General features: G+C 31.6%; 3 protein-coding genes and 1 pseudogene across 6 annotated transcripts; 1 reads left to right on the forward strand and 3 right to left on the reverse strand.

Moving 5' to 3' along the window:
• Positions 1-203: 203 nt before the first annotated feature.
• LOC108459793 (uncharacterized) lies at positions 204-1,150 on the reverse strand (annotated as a pseudogene).
• A 4,935-nt stretch (positions 1,151-6,085) lies between these two features.
• LOC108458464 (probable protein S-acyltransferase 14) lies at positions 6,086-8,535 on the reverse strand. Of its 2 annotated transcripts, XM_017757875.2 has the most exons (7): positions 8,132-8,535; positions 7,575-7,794; positions 7,407-7,498; positions 7,115-7,238; positions 6,939-7,024; positions 6,631-6,696; positions 6,086-6,485 (listed from the first exon to the last, which is right to left on the reverse strand). In XM_017757875.2, the coding sequence occupies exons 2-7, from the start codon at positions 7,786-7,788 to the stop codon at positions 6,360-6,362; spliced, it is 708 nt and encodes a 235-aa protein (XP_017613364.1). In that variant the 5' UTR covers positions 7,789-7,794; positions 8,132-8,535; the 3' UTR covers positions 6,086-6,359. The 2 variants fall into 2 exon arrangements, with proteins under 2 accessions (XP_017613364.1, XP_017613366.1); XM_017757877.2 differs by lacking the exon at positions 6,631-6,696.
• A 1,105-nt stretch (positions 8,536-9,640) lies between these two features.
• Positions 9,641-12,737, reverse strand: LOC108459481 (glutathione S-transferase zeta class-like). 3 transcript variants are annotated; one of them, XM_017758853.2, is made up of 10 exons: positions 12,608-12,737; positions 12,431-12,518; positions 12,253-12,309; positions 12,061-12,146; positions 11,115-11,186; positions 10,612-10,665; positions 10,430-10,505; positions 10,232-10,293; positions 10,087-10,146; positions 9,641-9,965 (listed from the first exon to the last, which is right to left on the reverse strand). In XM_017758853.2, the coding sequence occupies exons 1-10, from the start codon at positions 12,614-12,616 to the stop codon at positions 9,867-9,869; spliced, it is 663 nt and encodes a 220-aa protein (XP_017614342.1). In that variant the 5' UTR covers positions 12,617-12,737; the 3' UTR covers positions 9,641-9,866. The 3 variants fall into 3 exon arrangements, with proteins under 3 accessions (XP_017614342.1, XP_017614344.1, XP_052879314.1); XM_017758855.2 differs by having other exon boundaries at positions 9,641-10,017; XM_053023354.1 differs by lacking the exon at positions 10,612-10,665.
• Positions 12,738-13,539: 802 nt separating this feature from the next.
• LOC108458629 (uncharacterized) lies at positions 13,540-14,663 on the forward strand. Its single transcript, XM_017758035.1, has 2 exons — positions 13,540-13,581; positions 13,974-14,663. Exons 1-2 carry the CDS (start codon positions 13,540-13,542, stop codon positions 14,661-14,663), a joined length of 732 nt encoding a protein of 243 aa, XP_017613524.1.
• The last annotated feature ends 847 nt before the right edge of the window (positions 14,664-15,510 follow it).

Consider the following 15,510-nt stretch of genomic DNA (forward strand, 5'->3'; position numbering starts at 1 on the left):
TGATATTAAGAAAAATGTTAAATTTCAAGATTAATACAGACCAAAAATAAGAAAAATTGACAAATTCTTATACGAAATGTTACTTTGTCCCTTATATTTATTTCACTAACCATGTATAATTTTGTATACTTTCAACACATCTAATATTAATGCATAATATAATAGTGTAAGTGCTAAAAATAAGATCTAGAAAAGATGGATTAAGAGGAGTCGAACAACTTGTTTACATAACATCCAACTTGTTCCAAAAAAAAAAAACACAGAGCCAGATGGGGGTAATTACATTACAAGTTGGTCAATATATTATATAATTTATGTACAACTTGATGAACTTTTAATATTATTAGAAACTAAAAACATGGTGAAGTGATCCTAAAAACATGTTCCTCACCGGTCCATTTATCTATTTTAACAACCCACCGGCTTCTTTTTCTACTATTAAACCCATCACCGGCACCTTTCCTCGTCGGAGCTTTTCTGATCACCAGCAAACCATCTCCGATGGGCAAAAAATGGGTCTTCAATTCATCAACATTGTTCCAACCATGTCCTTTATGAAGGGCATTGTACCCTACAATAAGGGCACCCCTATTATGCTTTGTACCCTATTGTGCTGCCTTCAATACTTCCTTGTGACCGTCGATGTTGCAGTCGATGAGCACGGAATCGGCGGTTTCGTAATCGTTTAGGACCATTTTGGCATCTCCGATGACGAAGGTTAATGACCCTCCGTAGTTGCCTAGTGCAGTTTTCGATGCGACGTAATCGTCAAGACTATTCAAGATGCATACTACTTTGCCACCAGTTTGACGTGCCGCAGCGATTAAAGCTAGCGCGGTAGATCCTGCTACGCCGGCACATGTCATTACCATGAGCTGCGCATTGTTGCCCGCCGCCATGGCGGATATGAACTCCGATACGTCTGGTTCTTTGCCTCTTTTCCCCTATAAAACAAAACACATCAAAAATAAATACATACATACATACATACATACATACATAGCATCAATGGACTTATGTGGGTTTTGTTTACCATTTTCAATGCTCGGAGATAAGCTTTGGTGGCGTTCTCAGCAGACCAAAAAGCCATATTGTGTTTTGCTTGAAACTTGAATAGTTGAAAGTATATGTTTGATAAACCGTACATTTGCCATTGGTTTTATATATACAGAGGGGTACAATTAATATTATTATATTTGCATGAGGCAGGTTCTTAAGAGATTCTACACGACAGCTCGATAATATTTTTATATAATTATAGATATATTCATCCATTTTACTATATGAGCTTAACTTTATTCGAATTGAGATGATATTTAATTAAACCCTCATGAAAAAATAATTTTAAGAGTTAAAAAACAAACTTTACTATCATTTATTTTAATAATTTATTGATAAATATTAAATAATAATAATAACCAAATCTTATTTTAAAATACAAATATATCAAAATTTAAATAAAACGATCGTAAATCAAAATTTATATAAATATGTAGTATAATAAATTGAAAATGAAAGGTGAATGTATGTTGAATTAATATGCAATATGCAATATCCAATATCCCCCACCCCCAAATGGGTATGGGGCAAAATGAAATGTTAGTAGCTCAAAACTTCATGACATCATTATATATGGTATGGAGCTAGCAGTTTGCAGCCATATTCATGTCTTGTTTTGAGGATAATGTCTTGCCCACTTGCTTGTATAGATTATCATTAGAGCCATAAATCAACAATACATCTTAGTTTTTGTTTGTTTATTAAGATAAATAAATATATGTAAATTATACTTAAAGTTATTAAATTATTAATAAGTTTATATTTTAGTAATTTAACTTTGAAAAGTTACAAAATAATTAATGAAATATTCAAAAAAATTTATTTAAGTCACTGAATTTTTAAAATTGTTGTTGTATAGCCTTCTTTGTTCATACTATCGGCTTCAATCAAAAGCTGTCATTCTATTTCTTTTTTACAATTCAATTTTTTTTTATAAAACTTTGAATGTTATGAATCTACGAATCAAAATCCAAGCAATTTTTTCTCTAATATTTGACATTGATTGTCAAATCGACTTGGATCTGAGCTAAGTTTCTCTACTCGTCAATGTGTATTGATCTATCATACTAATCATTGAATTGTCACTTAAAACTCACTAACTGAACTTTAAAAAAAAAATTTAACAATTCAATGACTTAAACAAAAACTTTCGAATAGTTTAATGTCAATTTTGTAACTTTTTGAAATTGAATGACCAAAATATAAACTTACTAATAGTTTAGTAACCTCGATATAATTTTCCATTTTTAAAATTCATTTATTAAATAAACCAAACACGAACATAACATATTCAATTCATTTATGTATAAAAACAAACTCATTTTATTCATTTAAATCACTTTTTATAAGTTTTATAAAATTTCTTCATTTAGACCTATTGGTTGAAGCTAAATTCATTACAACCCTACAACATTGGGGAAGCTTGACAACCTAGAATATATCGAAAACCACTTACAGCCCACAGTGTTGAATCTATTTTATAACTTAAATCTTGCCTGAAAATCAAGATCCATGTACAAAAAAATTAATGAATAAAGCAGATGAGCAGAGAAAGAACATGTTGTAGGCAATGGCTCCCACATGTTGCCAACAAGTCCCTGGAACAGTTGCCCGCACCAGTCGTGAACCAATGGTTCTTGTTTATAAATTTGTGACCTTCCTAGATATAGCTCAAATCCTAGAAATTTTGAATCATTGGAATTTGATTTCTACTTTACGCCATTCCCAAAGTATTCAGCTTTTAAGTGAAGAGTTAATTCCATTATAAATCCTTCAACTATCGCTTAGATTTCAAATCGGTCCTTAAGCTTTAAACGTTTTAATTGTGTACTTGATATATCAATATCGTATCAATCAAGTTATTTCGTTAACTTTTTGTTAATTTGGCATTAAATGTTGGTTCAAGCTTAAAATAAAATTCTAAAACTTTGAAGTGGCGAAGCTAAAAATTTTATTCTAAAAGAGCTTAGATTATAGAATTAATTTTTATGAAGGGCCAACATTACAAATTTTCTATTTATTTGAATGGTTAAGATGTTAGATTATAGAAACCGTATGCTTGTTTAACATTAACATGTTAGATAAGCTAAGAGTAGGAGCCTTGTCTCCCCTTGGTTAAATTGTATAATTCTCTTTGTAATCCCTCTTAAATATTAAAAGTTCAATTTTAATCCTTTTTTTCGATCAAATGAAAAAAAAATGTATTTTTTGGCCATTACAAAAATTATTTATTCAATTTAGATCATTTTAACTCACGGTTCTTTAGCTTTGCTCCTCTATCTACCCAAAAAAGAATCTTAATTCTCTCAATCCCCTTAATATAAGATTTCTAATTTCATCTTTAATACATGTTTACAATTTAATCCACATACTTTAAGAATGATCCACATCATACCTTAATTAACATTTAACGCTTAAACAGATAATTAAGTTGATCGATTCTTTCAAGGCTTTTTAAAGATCAATAAAATTTAAAAATTTAAAAATGTTTAATACAATTAACCCATAAAAATACAACCATTCTTCATTCAACATTAATGTTTTACAATGGAAAACAAACCTCCAAGTTTGCAGTAGATATTATTACCATCATCATTGAGCTTAAAAATTCCCACATAAATAAATTAGCTTCACCGGTCAAGAGAATAAATAATATTATTAATAATGGAAAATTAATTTCAAAATGGAAATTTTGATGTGCAAAACCAATCAAGTTGATATTTTTTAAAAATAATAATAATAATAATAAACATTGGAATAAGGTTATATTAATGATTTTTTTTTCCCTAACAGCCAACACTAGAATCTAAGTAAGATTATATTGTTTGTTTTTCTCAGGCATATGCATTGACAATCACAGCCTACCCATGATGTTTGTATTGTTCTATGGCCTCATTTGCAAATTTTTTTCCTTTTTTTGGGGGGATTCTTGAAAGCTTATTTTACTTGTTTCTTTCTCTGTGTTTTATTCGTCTTGTCAGTTCTGTAAACAATTTTCTTTGATCTGCATGATTTGTTTGTTGGGGTTTAATGAGAATTTTAAAAAAAATTAGGAATTTAATTGAAATTTTTTTTAATTATGAGACTGTAATGAGAATTTCTAGAAATTTTAAAAGAATTTAATTGAAATTTTCAAAAAGTTTCAAAAGAATAATGAAAAAGAAAAAAAAAATGGAGGAGGGCGTCTCCAATATTTAGTTGTGCGGTTATAAGAAGGCAAGTATTCAAAATAATTAACTTACTCTCTCTTTTTTTTTTCCAAGTCATTTGTTTCTTATCTTTTCTTTTACTCAGCGGTGGTGTCAACCTTTAGATTGGTTATCACTTGTTTTTTTTTTCTCTCACCAACCCTTTCTTTTTTTTCTTTTTCTCATTCATTACACATGTCTTCTCTTTTTTTAGTTTTTAGATCTATTTTGTGGGTATTTTTGTTATCTTCATAAGTTGTGATAGACAAATGACAATGCCTGTCGTTCGCTAAAACTCCATCGACCACCAATAGTTTTTCTTGGAAAGTGGGTGACTCTTCGTTAACTTCTTACTTTTGAGAGTATTTCAGAAAAATAAATGATTTCACCTGTTGATTTGGACCCATATTGTTTTAAGTTTTTTATATTTTTTGTTTGTTTAATAAGTCTTTAGTTTTAAAAGTTTTTATCTACTTCTATAGCACATTTTTTAGTCTTGTTTATGCATGTAATTTTAGTTTTACAAGTGATTTTATGGATATTTTTTTTGCCATCCTCTGTAGTTTGGTGAATGGTTGATTTTTGCTCGCCGTTTTGGACCATCCAAGGTTGATTTCCTTATCATATTAAGTGTTTGCAATCACCCCAGATGTGTCATTCTTGAGTTGTGACAAAGCCAATTGTCAACATGTCATAATGTTCTATTGATGCTGAGGCTAAAGCCTTTGTTGTGTTGATGGAGCTTGTTATTCACCATCTACGAAGAGTGTTTGCTATTATTTTCTCTCTGAATTGTATGGTTCCATTTATTGAATGAATTAATGAATTTATCTTTAAAAAAAATGATTAAATTACTTTCTTAGTTTTTAGAAATTTATAGTTTTACATAGGGATGTAATCGAGTCAAAATTGGGAGTTTGATACTCAATTTGAATTCAATCAAACATCTATTTTTAAGTTTGAGTTCGAGCTCGATTAAGTTCATTTACCAATTTTTGTACTTGAGGTTAAGCTTGACTCAATAATTAAGTTTAAGGTTAATAATATATATTAAAAGTAATAATTTAATTTAATAATATATAAATACAAAAAACTCGACAAGGCTTGCAAGCCATTTGAATCAACCCAAATTCAACTTGATCGATGGCTCTAACTCAGCTTGATAATTACCAAATCGAGTTCAACTTATTTTTAAATTGAACTATTTAACTTGTGAGCACCAATATATCATTTACACAATTAATTTTATCTAAACTTTTTAATACAAAATCCATGCCTTTGGTCCTTATTTCGACCCTGACATAAAATTCTTAACTTGGCCCATAATAAGAGGCAAAACTCTCCTACCATTGTATTCTTCATCCACTAAACTCTTGCATAGAGATGCTTATTATACCTATTCATGGACTGGCTCGATTTAAAAAAATTCAAACCTAAACTTATTTTCAGTCTCCTTGAAAACTCATTACATTGTTCAAAAATTAATAAAATATTAACATCAAGCTGAGCTAAAAAAAGCTTTATCCAAACCCGTCCCAAAATTTCTCATTTCTCACAAGTAATATGAGGATTAATTCACCATGGCTTAAATTTTTAATACATCTCCAAATTTGAAAACCTTCTGATTAAGATTTGAAATTATTAGAGTAATTGTCATATCTTGGGTGGTCTAATATAAGGTATAATTAAAACAAGCAGCATATTTAATACCCAAATTAACGATTAAACTAATAAAAAAAAGCTTGATTAATGTAATATGATACTCAATAATATGTTAATGTAATGTTGATTGAATATTAGTTAGATTGGTATGAACATTATTTTCAATACAAGAGAAGTAAATTTGAGTGCGTTAAAGCACATTATCTTTCTATTTATAAGTTGAGGAGAGACTGTGAGTAATTCTAGGACTTGTGTCAAATACAAACAATTCAAGCAAATTTGAAATACAAAACCATTTTCTTCTATATTTTCAGTCAGCATGTACAAATGTGACATGAAAACGAACAGTTAGAGCCGGAATACCTGTACAAAAACAAGGAAGCAATGTCGGAGGGCATCCTGTATCTATAATTACAAGAAAATTTATCCAATTTCCTGATTGTGGACTTTTTAGAACTCCTCGGAATCAAAATCAGGGTTCGATGGGAATTCAAGACCCTGAAGTGCTGCCATTCGTCGTAAATCCTCGTCCGAGTAAGCTGGAATGAACCAGTATCGCTTGTCTGTTCCAAACACCTGTATATATACAAGCACCAAAACTTGAGCAAAACGAAGATCGATGACAGTTAATACAGCATACAGACCAGCTATAAAGAATGCAAACTCCGGTAAAGCTTCCAGAAGCCATAAGGACTTGTCAAACAAAGATAAAAAAGTTAACCTGTTCAAAATTTTTCTTTTGGCCTAGGTCATATCGCCATTTCGGAGTAGTTTTCTTCTCATATGCCTGTTCGAAAGACGACCAAAGAATTTTTTTTTCAGTAAATCCTAAGTCTATTTATATTGCATTTTAATCCTATAAAGGGAGAATACACCATGTATCCAGCCGAAAGATGGACCTAAATTCTCGTTAGGATATTCACTTGATGTGCTTGGCGTTACAGCATTTGAGTTTTTTCCGAAAACAAATAGTTTCACATGTGCACGCACTATTATGACACGGTAATAGAATTCAAATGAATACGATACCTCAATAGTTGTGGTGTTAGCGGACACCAAAGATACGTGCATGATCAAAAACCCAAAGACACTCAATGCAAACGCCAGATTCAAAACTGTGACACGAGAAACTTGTAATACTTTAGCACGTCATCAGGAAAAAATTGTTGAACAGGTTAGAAGAAAACTGGCCGAGCAACCCGTACCGAAGGACAGAAAAGTTGTAGCAAGGGTGGCAGCAGTTCCGGGAATTTCTTCATCGCTAAAGAAAGCTAAGAAATGAGAGAATAAGGCCAACGTCACAAGACTTGTCTCGAGGAATGTGTAGAACTGCATCGAGGTTTAAAATCGAAGTCAAACGAACAGCAAGCAAACAGAACCATTACTTCAACCAATGTTACAATCAAGCAACAAGCCAGCAAAGAAACACTCGGCAAGCTCGATATATGCATTTTGAAAATAGTAACGATAAAACTGATATAGATAAAGCAGGCATACCAAGAACAGAAGGAAATACTTGTAATTCAATGCACCAACACAATTGACAACCCATACACAATGATGGTCCATCTTTAGCACACACCGCCCACCTAAAACCGATCATCATGAACAACGATTTCATAAGCAGATATAAAAAGAAAAGGAACCGATAAATCTCGAACGTACAAACAGAACAATGATGGCAACGAGGTGGTTTAAACTGGTTGCACTTCCGACAATATCGAATCCTTCGACTTGACAGGGCCGGCTGCAAACCGTCAAACTCCGACTCATTCAATGGGTCAACCTCCCCTCTTTCCTCATCCCAAGCCGGTTTCCAGTTAGGCGGCACAGTACCGGAATCAGTTAAAACGACAGTTAAGTAACTCCATAACAGCATAACCAACTGCAGAATCACATCAAATTTCCAACATTTAGACCCAAATCATACATTCTTCGAAGGTTTAGGGTTTAAGTTTTTAGGGTTTCAGGTTTGATCCGATTACACTAATCACAATCCCCAAAACCCAATTTATTAATTTAGAATCTAAAATTGGAAACCCTAAATCTAAAAAAGGGGTCCAAAAGGAAGCTTGTGCTTCAAATTTAACCCAAGCTTATAATTTTAGCAATTAAAAATGAAATTTTTACAGACTCATAACATCTGAACACAAAAAGGGAATAAAATTTAAGACCAAACACAAAACCCCATCACAAAAAAGGGTTTAATTTTAGGGATTTACCAAGAAATGAAATAAGATCAATACAACAACAGCAATGAACGAGTGAAGGCCACCATCGAACAAAGCAGGTCCGTAATTGGTGAAAACTACGGCGTAATAAGCGACACCGACAATAAAATTACAAAACAAGAGACAAAAAATTGATCTTTTTTCGTGTTTCTTTTTATGGTCCTGACAACTGCTTGAAAAACAAGTGAAAAATAAAGGTTGTCTTTGAATTACTTAGAGACCAAGGATGATACTGGAATTAGAACAAAAAAACAGGATTTTATTAAAATTTTGCTCTGAGATTTTTGGTATTAAAATAGGAAATCTAGTTTAATCTAGGGTTTATGGGATTTGTGATTCAGATAAGTATGGAATCCATGTTACTATACAGAAACGAGAGAGAGAGAGTGAGTCAGTGACTAATAAAGGCAATATTTAGTTCCTTTGCATTTTCTGGTAAAAATGTTCTTCCAGTCCTTTTTATGTTTACGATTGAGTAACTTGGTCCCAATGAGAAAAATTGGAGCAATTTAATCCTATCAATTTCAGAAGTGAGAAATTAAGTACAATTAATCAATGTGTTAATGTTTTCTGCCAACTATACATAAATTTGATTGGTATAATAACAAATTTAGCTTTCATAGTTTACACATTCTGTCAATTTAGTAAAGATTTTACAAATTTAGCTTGCAACATTTGTGTAAATGTGTAAATGTTTAGGATAAATTTTTAATTATTTTAGAAAGAAGACTAAATTAACAAAACATGTAAACTTAAAAGGGTTAATTTTTGTTATATCAATCAAAATTATGTATAATTGATTAATTGTCCTTAATTGTTCGAGTTTTTAAATGGACCAATTTGCTCAATTTCAAATTTTAGAGTGATTGGAGAAGTCTTTTTACCCATTTTCTAAATGGGTAAACTAAATCCAATGTCTATAAAATATTAGTATGTTTTGGTCACTCAACTTCAAAAATTTTACAAAATTATCACTGAACTATTCAAAAGTTTTCATTTAAGTCACTGATCTATTTGGAAGTTTTTATTTAAATCATTACACGGTTAAAAAAAATTTTTAATTCAACTAGTGAGCTCCAAGCGATAGTTCGATGATCAATACATTAAATCAATATCCATCAACAAGTAAGAAATCATACATTAGATCTAAGTCGATATAATAATTAGTGTCAAAGATCGAACAAGAAAATTGTTTGAATTTTGGTTGGCGGATCTGTGACGTTCTTTCATAAAAGAAACTAAATATTGTAAAAGAGAATGAGAAGTAGAGCTTTTGATTGGTTCAAGTATTGTGACCAAAGAAGACCATAAAACAATGATTTTAACAACCCAATAACTTAAATGAATATTTTTTAATAGTTCAATAATCATTTTTGTAACTTCTTAAAATTAAGTGACCAAATAATAAATTTACTAATAATTTAAAGACTTTCAGTATAACTTATACTATTTTGAACTATACCAAAGGAATGGTCGAGCCAAAAGCCAAACAAAGCATAGTAGTCCAAGCCTAATGGTAATCTTGACATTCGATTTAACATTGTTACAACAACAACAATACCACGAGATAATACATATTACGAGTTTTCGATCACTTAAATAAAAAAACAACAACAAAACAGGATTTAGAAACCAAACAACATAATAACCACTAAAATCTCCAAACAATTTAATACAAATACAGGACAGGCAACAAGGTCTTATTGTTGGTTTCTTCTCACTCAAGTTAATGTACAGCATCAGGTTGTCTTTCAGGCGAGGCATCTAAGAATTCCGGTAACGCCTTCAATGACTCGAATATCCGACACAATCTAGGGTACTTGGACTGCAAAAAGAAAACCCAGCGCATACGGTCGGTTTCTTGAGTGCTAATTAATCTGACATACAAGTTTCGAGAATTAATGGAGCATAAAAGTTATGTTTTAAGCGTTCAAAGACTCATTTACCATGTCGATTTTAAACCTTTGCATCGCCACAGCTATCTGAGGTGCCATAAATACATCAGCCTGAGACAGACAAATCAAAGAACATGTAAGAATTCATCAAGGGTTTAACATCAAATCGGAAAGACTCGAACAATGACGAATGTACCATGTATACTTCGTCTCCGCTTGCATATTTGCCGTTAATGTCTTTCAGCAACTTCTCGAGAGCTGCAATGCAAGTAAAGCAAGCAAAAAGTTGCGTTAAGTATTTCGCGAAACTTCGATTATCGGTTAGAGGCTCTTTTTACGTATACACGACGACACGAACAAGAATGAAAGTTAATTATGAAATGAAATCACTTACCATTGAAACCTTTTTCCACATTAGTTTGAGCAAACAAAAGTGATTCTTGTGGACCAACTTTTTGCACAAGATATTTCTAAGAAACATGAAAAGAGGGTATCAAATTGAATTAAAACAGGAACAAATGAATGAGCATAAATATATAAATACATGTGTGTGTATATATATATAACAGAATATACCAAGTTTGACAGCATATGAAGAGGCTGTATGCTAGAGGTGACTATGCTGGCAACCTGTGGATGATAAACTAGTTAGTGAACTGTCAATTGAGCAGGTGGGGTCAATTTGAGTTTTAAAAATTTCTGATTATTTTGGGATTTGGTCAGTTTTAGTTTCGGGCCATTTGGGTTTATGCCATTCAGGTTTGAGGGTCAGGCTTTTCAATGCAAGTCTATTTCGTGATTTGTCACTGTTTTTTTTTTTTTTTGTATAATGACAGGTTTTCTTATCCGTTTTACCGTCTGAGTATAATCCTCTTTGAGTCAAGGGTAGTAGTCAAATTTGATAACTTTAATTTCAAGTCATTTTGAGTTACTTGTTCCTAGGTAACTTCAGATTTAAAATTTTGATGAGTTTTAGTTGTTGACATTTCATAATCAAATCGGGATAGATTACTTTAAATTCGGGTTTTACAGGATCGGATCATAATCTATGATGTAAAGCCATATTCCAAGATACTTACCTGAAGATTCAGAGCTTTAAGCTGGGGATCAGCTGGTAAGAGAGCTATTTGAGGGTATTTTTCTTCCAAATACTAACAAAAATAAGTACCAAATTAAACAATTCAGCTGAAATGAACGCAAAAACACCACATCAAATGACAATATCAACAAATTCCATACACTAAATTATTAGTAAGTTTATGTTTTGATCGCTCGACTTCAAAACGTTAAAAATGACCACTAATTATTTGAAAATTTTAAGTCACTAGACTATTAAAACTGTTGTTGTATAGCATTATTTGTTTACACCGTTTGCACCAATCGAAATTCTTTCCCCTTTTCTTTTACAGTTCAGTTTGTTATCATGAAACAACTTCGAGCATCACAAATTTACGAACTAAAATACAAACAGCTTTCTTCTTCAATCTCCAACACTAACTGTAAGATCAACTTAGATCTAAGGCATTTCTTCTATTCATCGATAGGTACTAATCCACTGTACCGATCGTCAAATTGTCACTTAGAACTCGCTAGTCGGATTTTTTTTTAAAAATAAAAAATAAAAACTTTCGAATAATTCGATGACTTATATAAAAACTTTCAAATAATTCGGTGATTAAAATGAAAACTTTCAAAAAGTCCAGTGATTATTTTGTAATATTTTAAAGTTGAGTGATTAAAATGTAAACTTACTAATAGTACTGTGACATTGGGTGTGATTTATTTATTTATTTATTTATAAATACAAGAGGAGGACAGCCCTCGAAATGGAAAATCGCTTTTTAGTCCTTTTATAAATGAAAAAATTAGAAGTTTATATAGGATAAATGGCACTTTACCTCCTTAAAAATAAAAATAAAAAAATTATTTAATCCTTTCCTAAATGATAAAATCATAAGTTATAATTAAATTCCAACCCCTAAAAGAATTCCTAATCGTTGCTGTATTGGAATTAAGAACACTAACCAACAAGATTGCATATGAATCAGACACGACAACATCACCATCATCAAGAACAGGAACAAAATGCAGAGGGTTCAATTTCTCAAACTCTGCAACAACAGCAGCAACAACAAAAGAAAAAAAATTGTCTTTTTAGTATGTTTCCATTCTACCATATGCATGTATGTATGTAGTATGTATGTCTGTATAGCTCACCTGGTGTAAACTGCTCTCCTTTTGAAAGATTCACAGCTTTGTACTCATACGAAATCCCTAACAAAAACCCAATTAAAAAATCAGTACCAAAATTATTGGAAACCTACTGAATTAATGAATTCGAAGAGAAACCCAAATTAGATATAAGAGGGAATAAGCTGATGATTAAAGTTAAAACCTTTGAGGTTTAAAGCGAAGCGAACTCGCCATGAACATGAGCTTTGCCAGTATGAATACAGAGCAAGCTTTGGAGACTCACCAATTATCTGTTAACAACAAAATAAAATAAAAATAATGAGTGGAATTTGGGATTAAATTGAACAAAAATAGAAACAGCATGGTGTTAAAATCATACCGCTGCCATTGTTGGAAAGGTTGAAAGCTCAAAGCTTCAGACAGAGTGGCAGGTAGTTGTTGGTATTTGGTAGTTTTTTGCAATAACGTGACTGACTTTTATAATAGAGAGAATCTCGTGTGACATGCATGTATTAGGAGTTAGAATATATTGTTTTTATTTAAAATATAGATGAATTAATTAAAAAGTAAATTAATTTTTTATAAAATTTTATCAGATAAATTTTTATATCAAAATAAGGTATACATTTAATTATTATGTTAGTCATGCGAAATTTTAACAGTAAAATAAATGAAATTTTTAATAAAAAACTAATTTTTCTTTCATTTAACGATTAGGACTAATTTATCTATTTTTAAATAAAGATAGTAAAATATAATCGACTTCTTATATAAGACCTCCATAGCATTTTTACCTCATATTGTTGATCTTGCAAACATATATAGACGAACTTTGTTAACAAATGAATTTTGATTTTTCAACACGTGAGATTAGAATTAAATTATGAATGATACATATACGGATGGGATAAGAATTATTTTCAATTGCACTTTAATTTTAAACAAAAGATTTCATTTACAAAATCATAAAAATTTAAAAATATTAACTATTTTAAATAGTAAATAATATTTTTAAAACAAAAAAATGTTAAATCTATTTCAATTTTACATTATTCGATTTTTTTTAAAAGTACATTCACTCTGATTCATTGCGGGGCTCGAATTTCATTGTGATGTTATGGGTATTTTGAGTGTTGTTTGTGGCTCGATGATGGGTTTGGATCGTGGTGTTAGAAATCAAACCAAACTTTTCAAAGTCAAAAATTACAACCAAAGAGTCTGTATCCAAATTGGTTTCTACCTCATACAACTTGGCTTTCAAATTGGATACAACTTTGCAAATCGGATAAAGCTTATCATGTTGGAAACTTCATGAAAAATCAAGATGGTAACAACATTGAAAAGTTCAACAAGGCAAGGCATATAATCGATAAGCATTATCATTTATGATATACTTAAGGGATAAGCAATCATTAAGGTAACTAGACTATGTCTATATATATGTATGTATAGTTCATGTGTTGTGAGTGCTAAAAAAATTAGCTAGAGTTTGAGAGCAAAAAAAGGTGTTGTGAGTATAGAAAGGAAAATCTAGCAGCAGCTAGTATAGAGAGAAAAAAATAAAAGAGAATTTGTATTGTATTTTATTTGTGTGTAATAAAAATTAGTATTTGAGTTATTTTTATTATTACGCTTCCAACAAGTGGTATCCGACCTAGGTTCGTGTTGACATCACAATGGTGAACATGATTCAATCGCAGATCATGAAATTAACAAAGACAAATTATGGAAACTGAAGCATCTAGATAAAGGCTTTGCTCGGTTCTCAAAATTGTTGGGATGTTGTTGAAGAAGGATATGTCGAGCCCGAAAATGAAGCTGCCAAAGCGGCTTTGACAAATGAAGAAAAAAGAGTATTAAAAGAAGCTCGTAAAAAGGATAAGAGGGTGTTGTTTTTTATTTTTCAAGGCGTTGATGAATCAACCTTTGAAAAAATTTCAGATGTGAAGACATCAAATGAAGCATGGGGAAGTTTGCAAAAATCCCTTCAAGGAGCGGAAAAGGCTAAAAAGGTACGTTTACAAACCCTTAGAGCTGAATTTGAGACGTTGAAAATGAAACTATTGGAAAGTGTTGATGATTATGTTATTTGGGTGAAAACGGTGGTAAATGAAATGAAAAGAAATGGAGAAACACTTGATGATGTCAGAGTAATGGAAAAAATTTTGCGGTCATTAACACGCAAATTTGATTATATGGTGGTTGCCATTGAAGAGTCAAAAGATTTATCACAAATATCAATCAACAAACTTGTGGGTTCCCTCCAAGCCCATGAGCATAAAATGAAGCTAAATGATGATACTGGAAATTCGGACCAAGTCTTGCAAAGTAAGTTGTCCTTCAACGAAAGTGGAGCTAGGGATAATTTTGGACAAGGAACGAGCAATCGTAGAGGATACCGTGGAGGATATAGAGGCAGAAATAGAGGTGGATGAGGAACACATGGACGAGGCAATCAATCATATGGTAAAGTCCAAACAAGTGACGAATATCAAACATCGAGTCGTGGACAAGGAGCTCGAGGCCGAGGTCGAGGCAGAGGTAGATTTCAACAAGGAAATAAATCTCAGGTACAATGTTATAATTGCAATAAATATGGCCATTATAGTTACGAGTGTAGATCAAATCCCAATATGGAGGAGAGAAATCATGTAGCAGCAGCCAAAGAAGAAGAAAACGTGGAATCTAATGTATTCCTCACCTATAAAGAAAGTGAAAAATCAAGAAAAAAATATTTGGTATCTTGATAATTGCGCTAGCAATCACATGTGTGGCAGAAAAGACTTATTTTCAGAGTTGGATGAGAATATTCATGGACAAGTAACGTTTGGAGATGAATCGCATGCCACGGTCAAAGGCAAAGGCAAAGGCAAAGTCACTATTATACAAAAGAATGGAAAAAAAAGTTCATTTTAGATGTTTATTACGTACCAGCTTTGAAAAGCAATATCATCAGCCTTGGACAGCTTCTAGAAAAAGGATATGAAGTACATATGAAAGATTCCATGCTCACCCTAAAAAATAAGAATGGTGAATTAATTGCCCAAGTTGATATGACGCGTAACCGTCTATTTACTATTGATATTGAATTTGGAGAGGTGAAATGCATGAAGAATATAATTAAAGATGAATCACGGTTGTGGCATTTAAGGTTCGGGCATCTTGGTTTTTCCGGTCTGAAGCTATTGTCAAAAGAAAATATGGTGAATGGGTTGCCATAAATTAATCCTCCTGATCACCTATGTGAAGCTTGCATTAAAGGAAAACAACACAGACAGAGTT

Source organism: Gossypium arboreum, chromosome 12 (assembly GCF_025698485.1).
Source record: "Gossypium arboreum isolate Shixiya-1 chromosome 12, ASM2569848v2, whole genome shotgun sequence".
NCBI lineage: Eukaryota > Viridiplantae > Streptophyta > Magnoliopsida > Malvales > Malvaceae > Gossypium > Gossypium arboreum.

Bases quoted from the DNA above. Each gene is read 5' to 3' on its own strand.
- LOC108458629 (XM_017758035.1), top strand. From the start codon at position 13,540: ATGAAAAATCAAGATGGTAACAACATTGAAAAGTTCAACAAG. The intron at 13,582-13,973 runs GCAAGGCATATA...TGAAGCATCTAG, and splicing joins ACATTGAAAAGTTCAACAAG to ATAAAGGCTTTGCTCGGTTC.
- LOC108459481 (XM_017758853.2), bottom strand. The intron at 12,310-12,430 runs GTTTTAACTTTA...GGTTTTTGTTAG, and splicing joins CTTCGCTTTAAACCTCAAAG to GGATTTCGTATGAGTACAAA. The intron at 9,966-10,086 runs GTAAATGAGTCT...TTCTTTTTGCAG, and splicing joins AAAGGTTTAAAATCGACATG to TCCAAGTACCCTAGATTGTG.
- LOC108458464 (XM_017757875.2), bottom strand. From the start codon at position 7,788: ATGCTGTTATGGAGTTACTTAACTGTCGTTTTAACTGATTCCGGTACT. The intron at 7,499-7,574 runs GTACGTTCGAGA...GATCGGTTTTAG, and splicing joins TTGCCATCATTGTTCTGTTT to GTGGGCGGTGTGTGCTAAAG. The intron at 7,025-7,114 runs GTACGGGTTGCT...CTCGTGTCACAG, and splicing joins TACAACTTTTCTGTCCTTCG to TTTTGAATCTGGCGTTTGCA.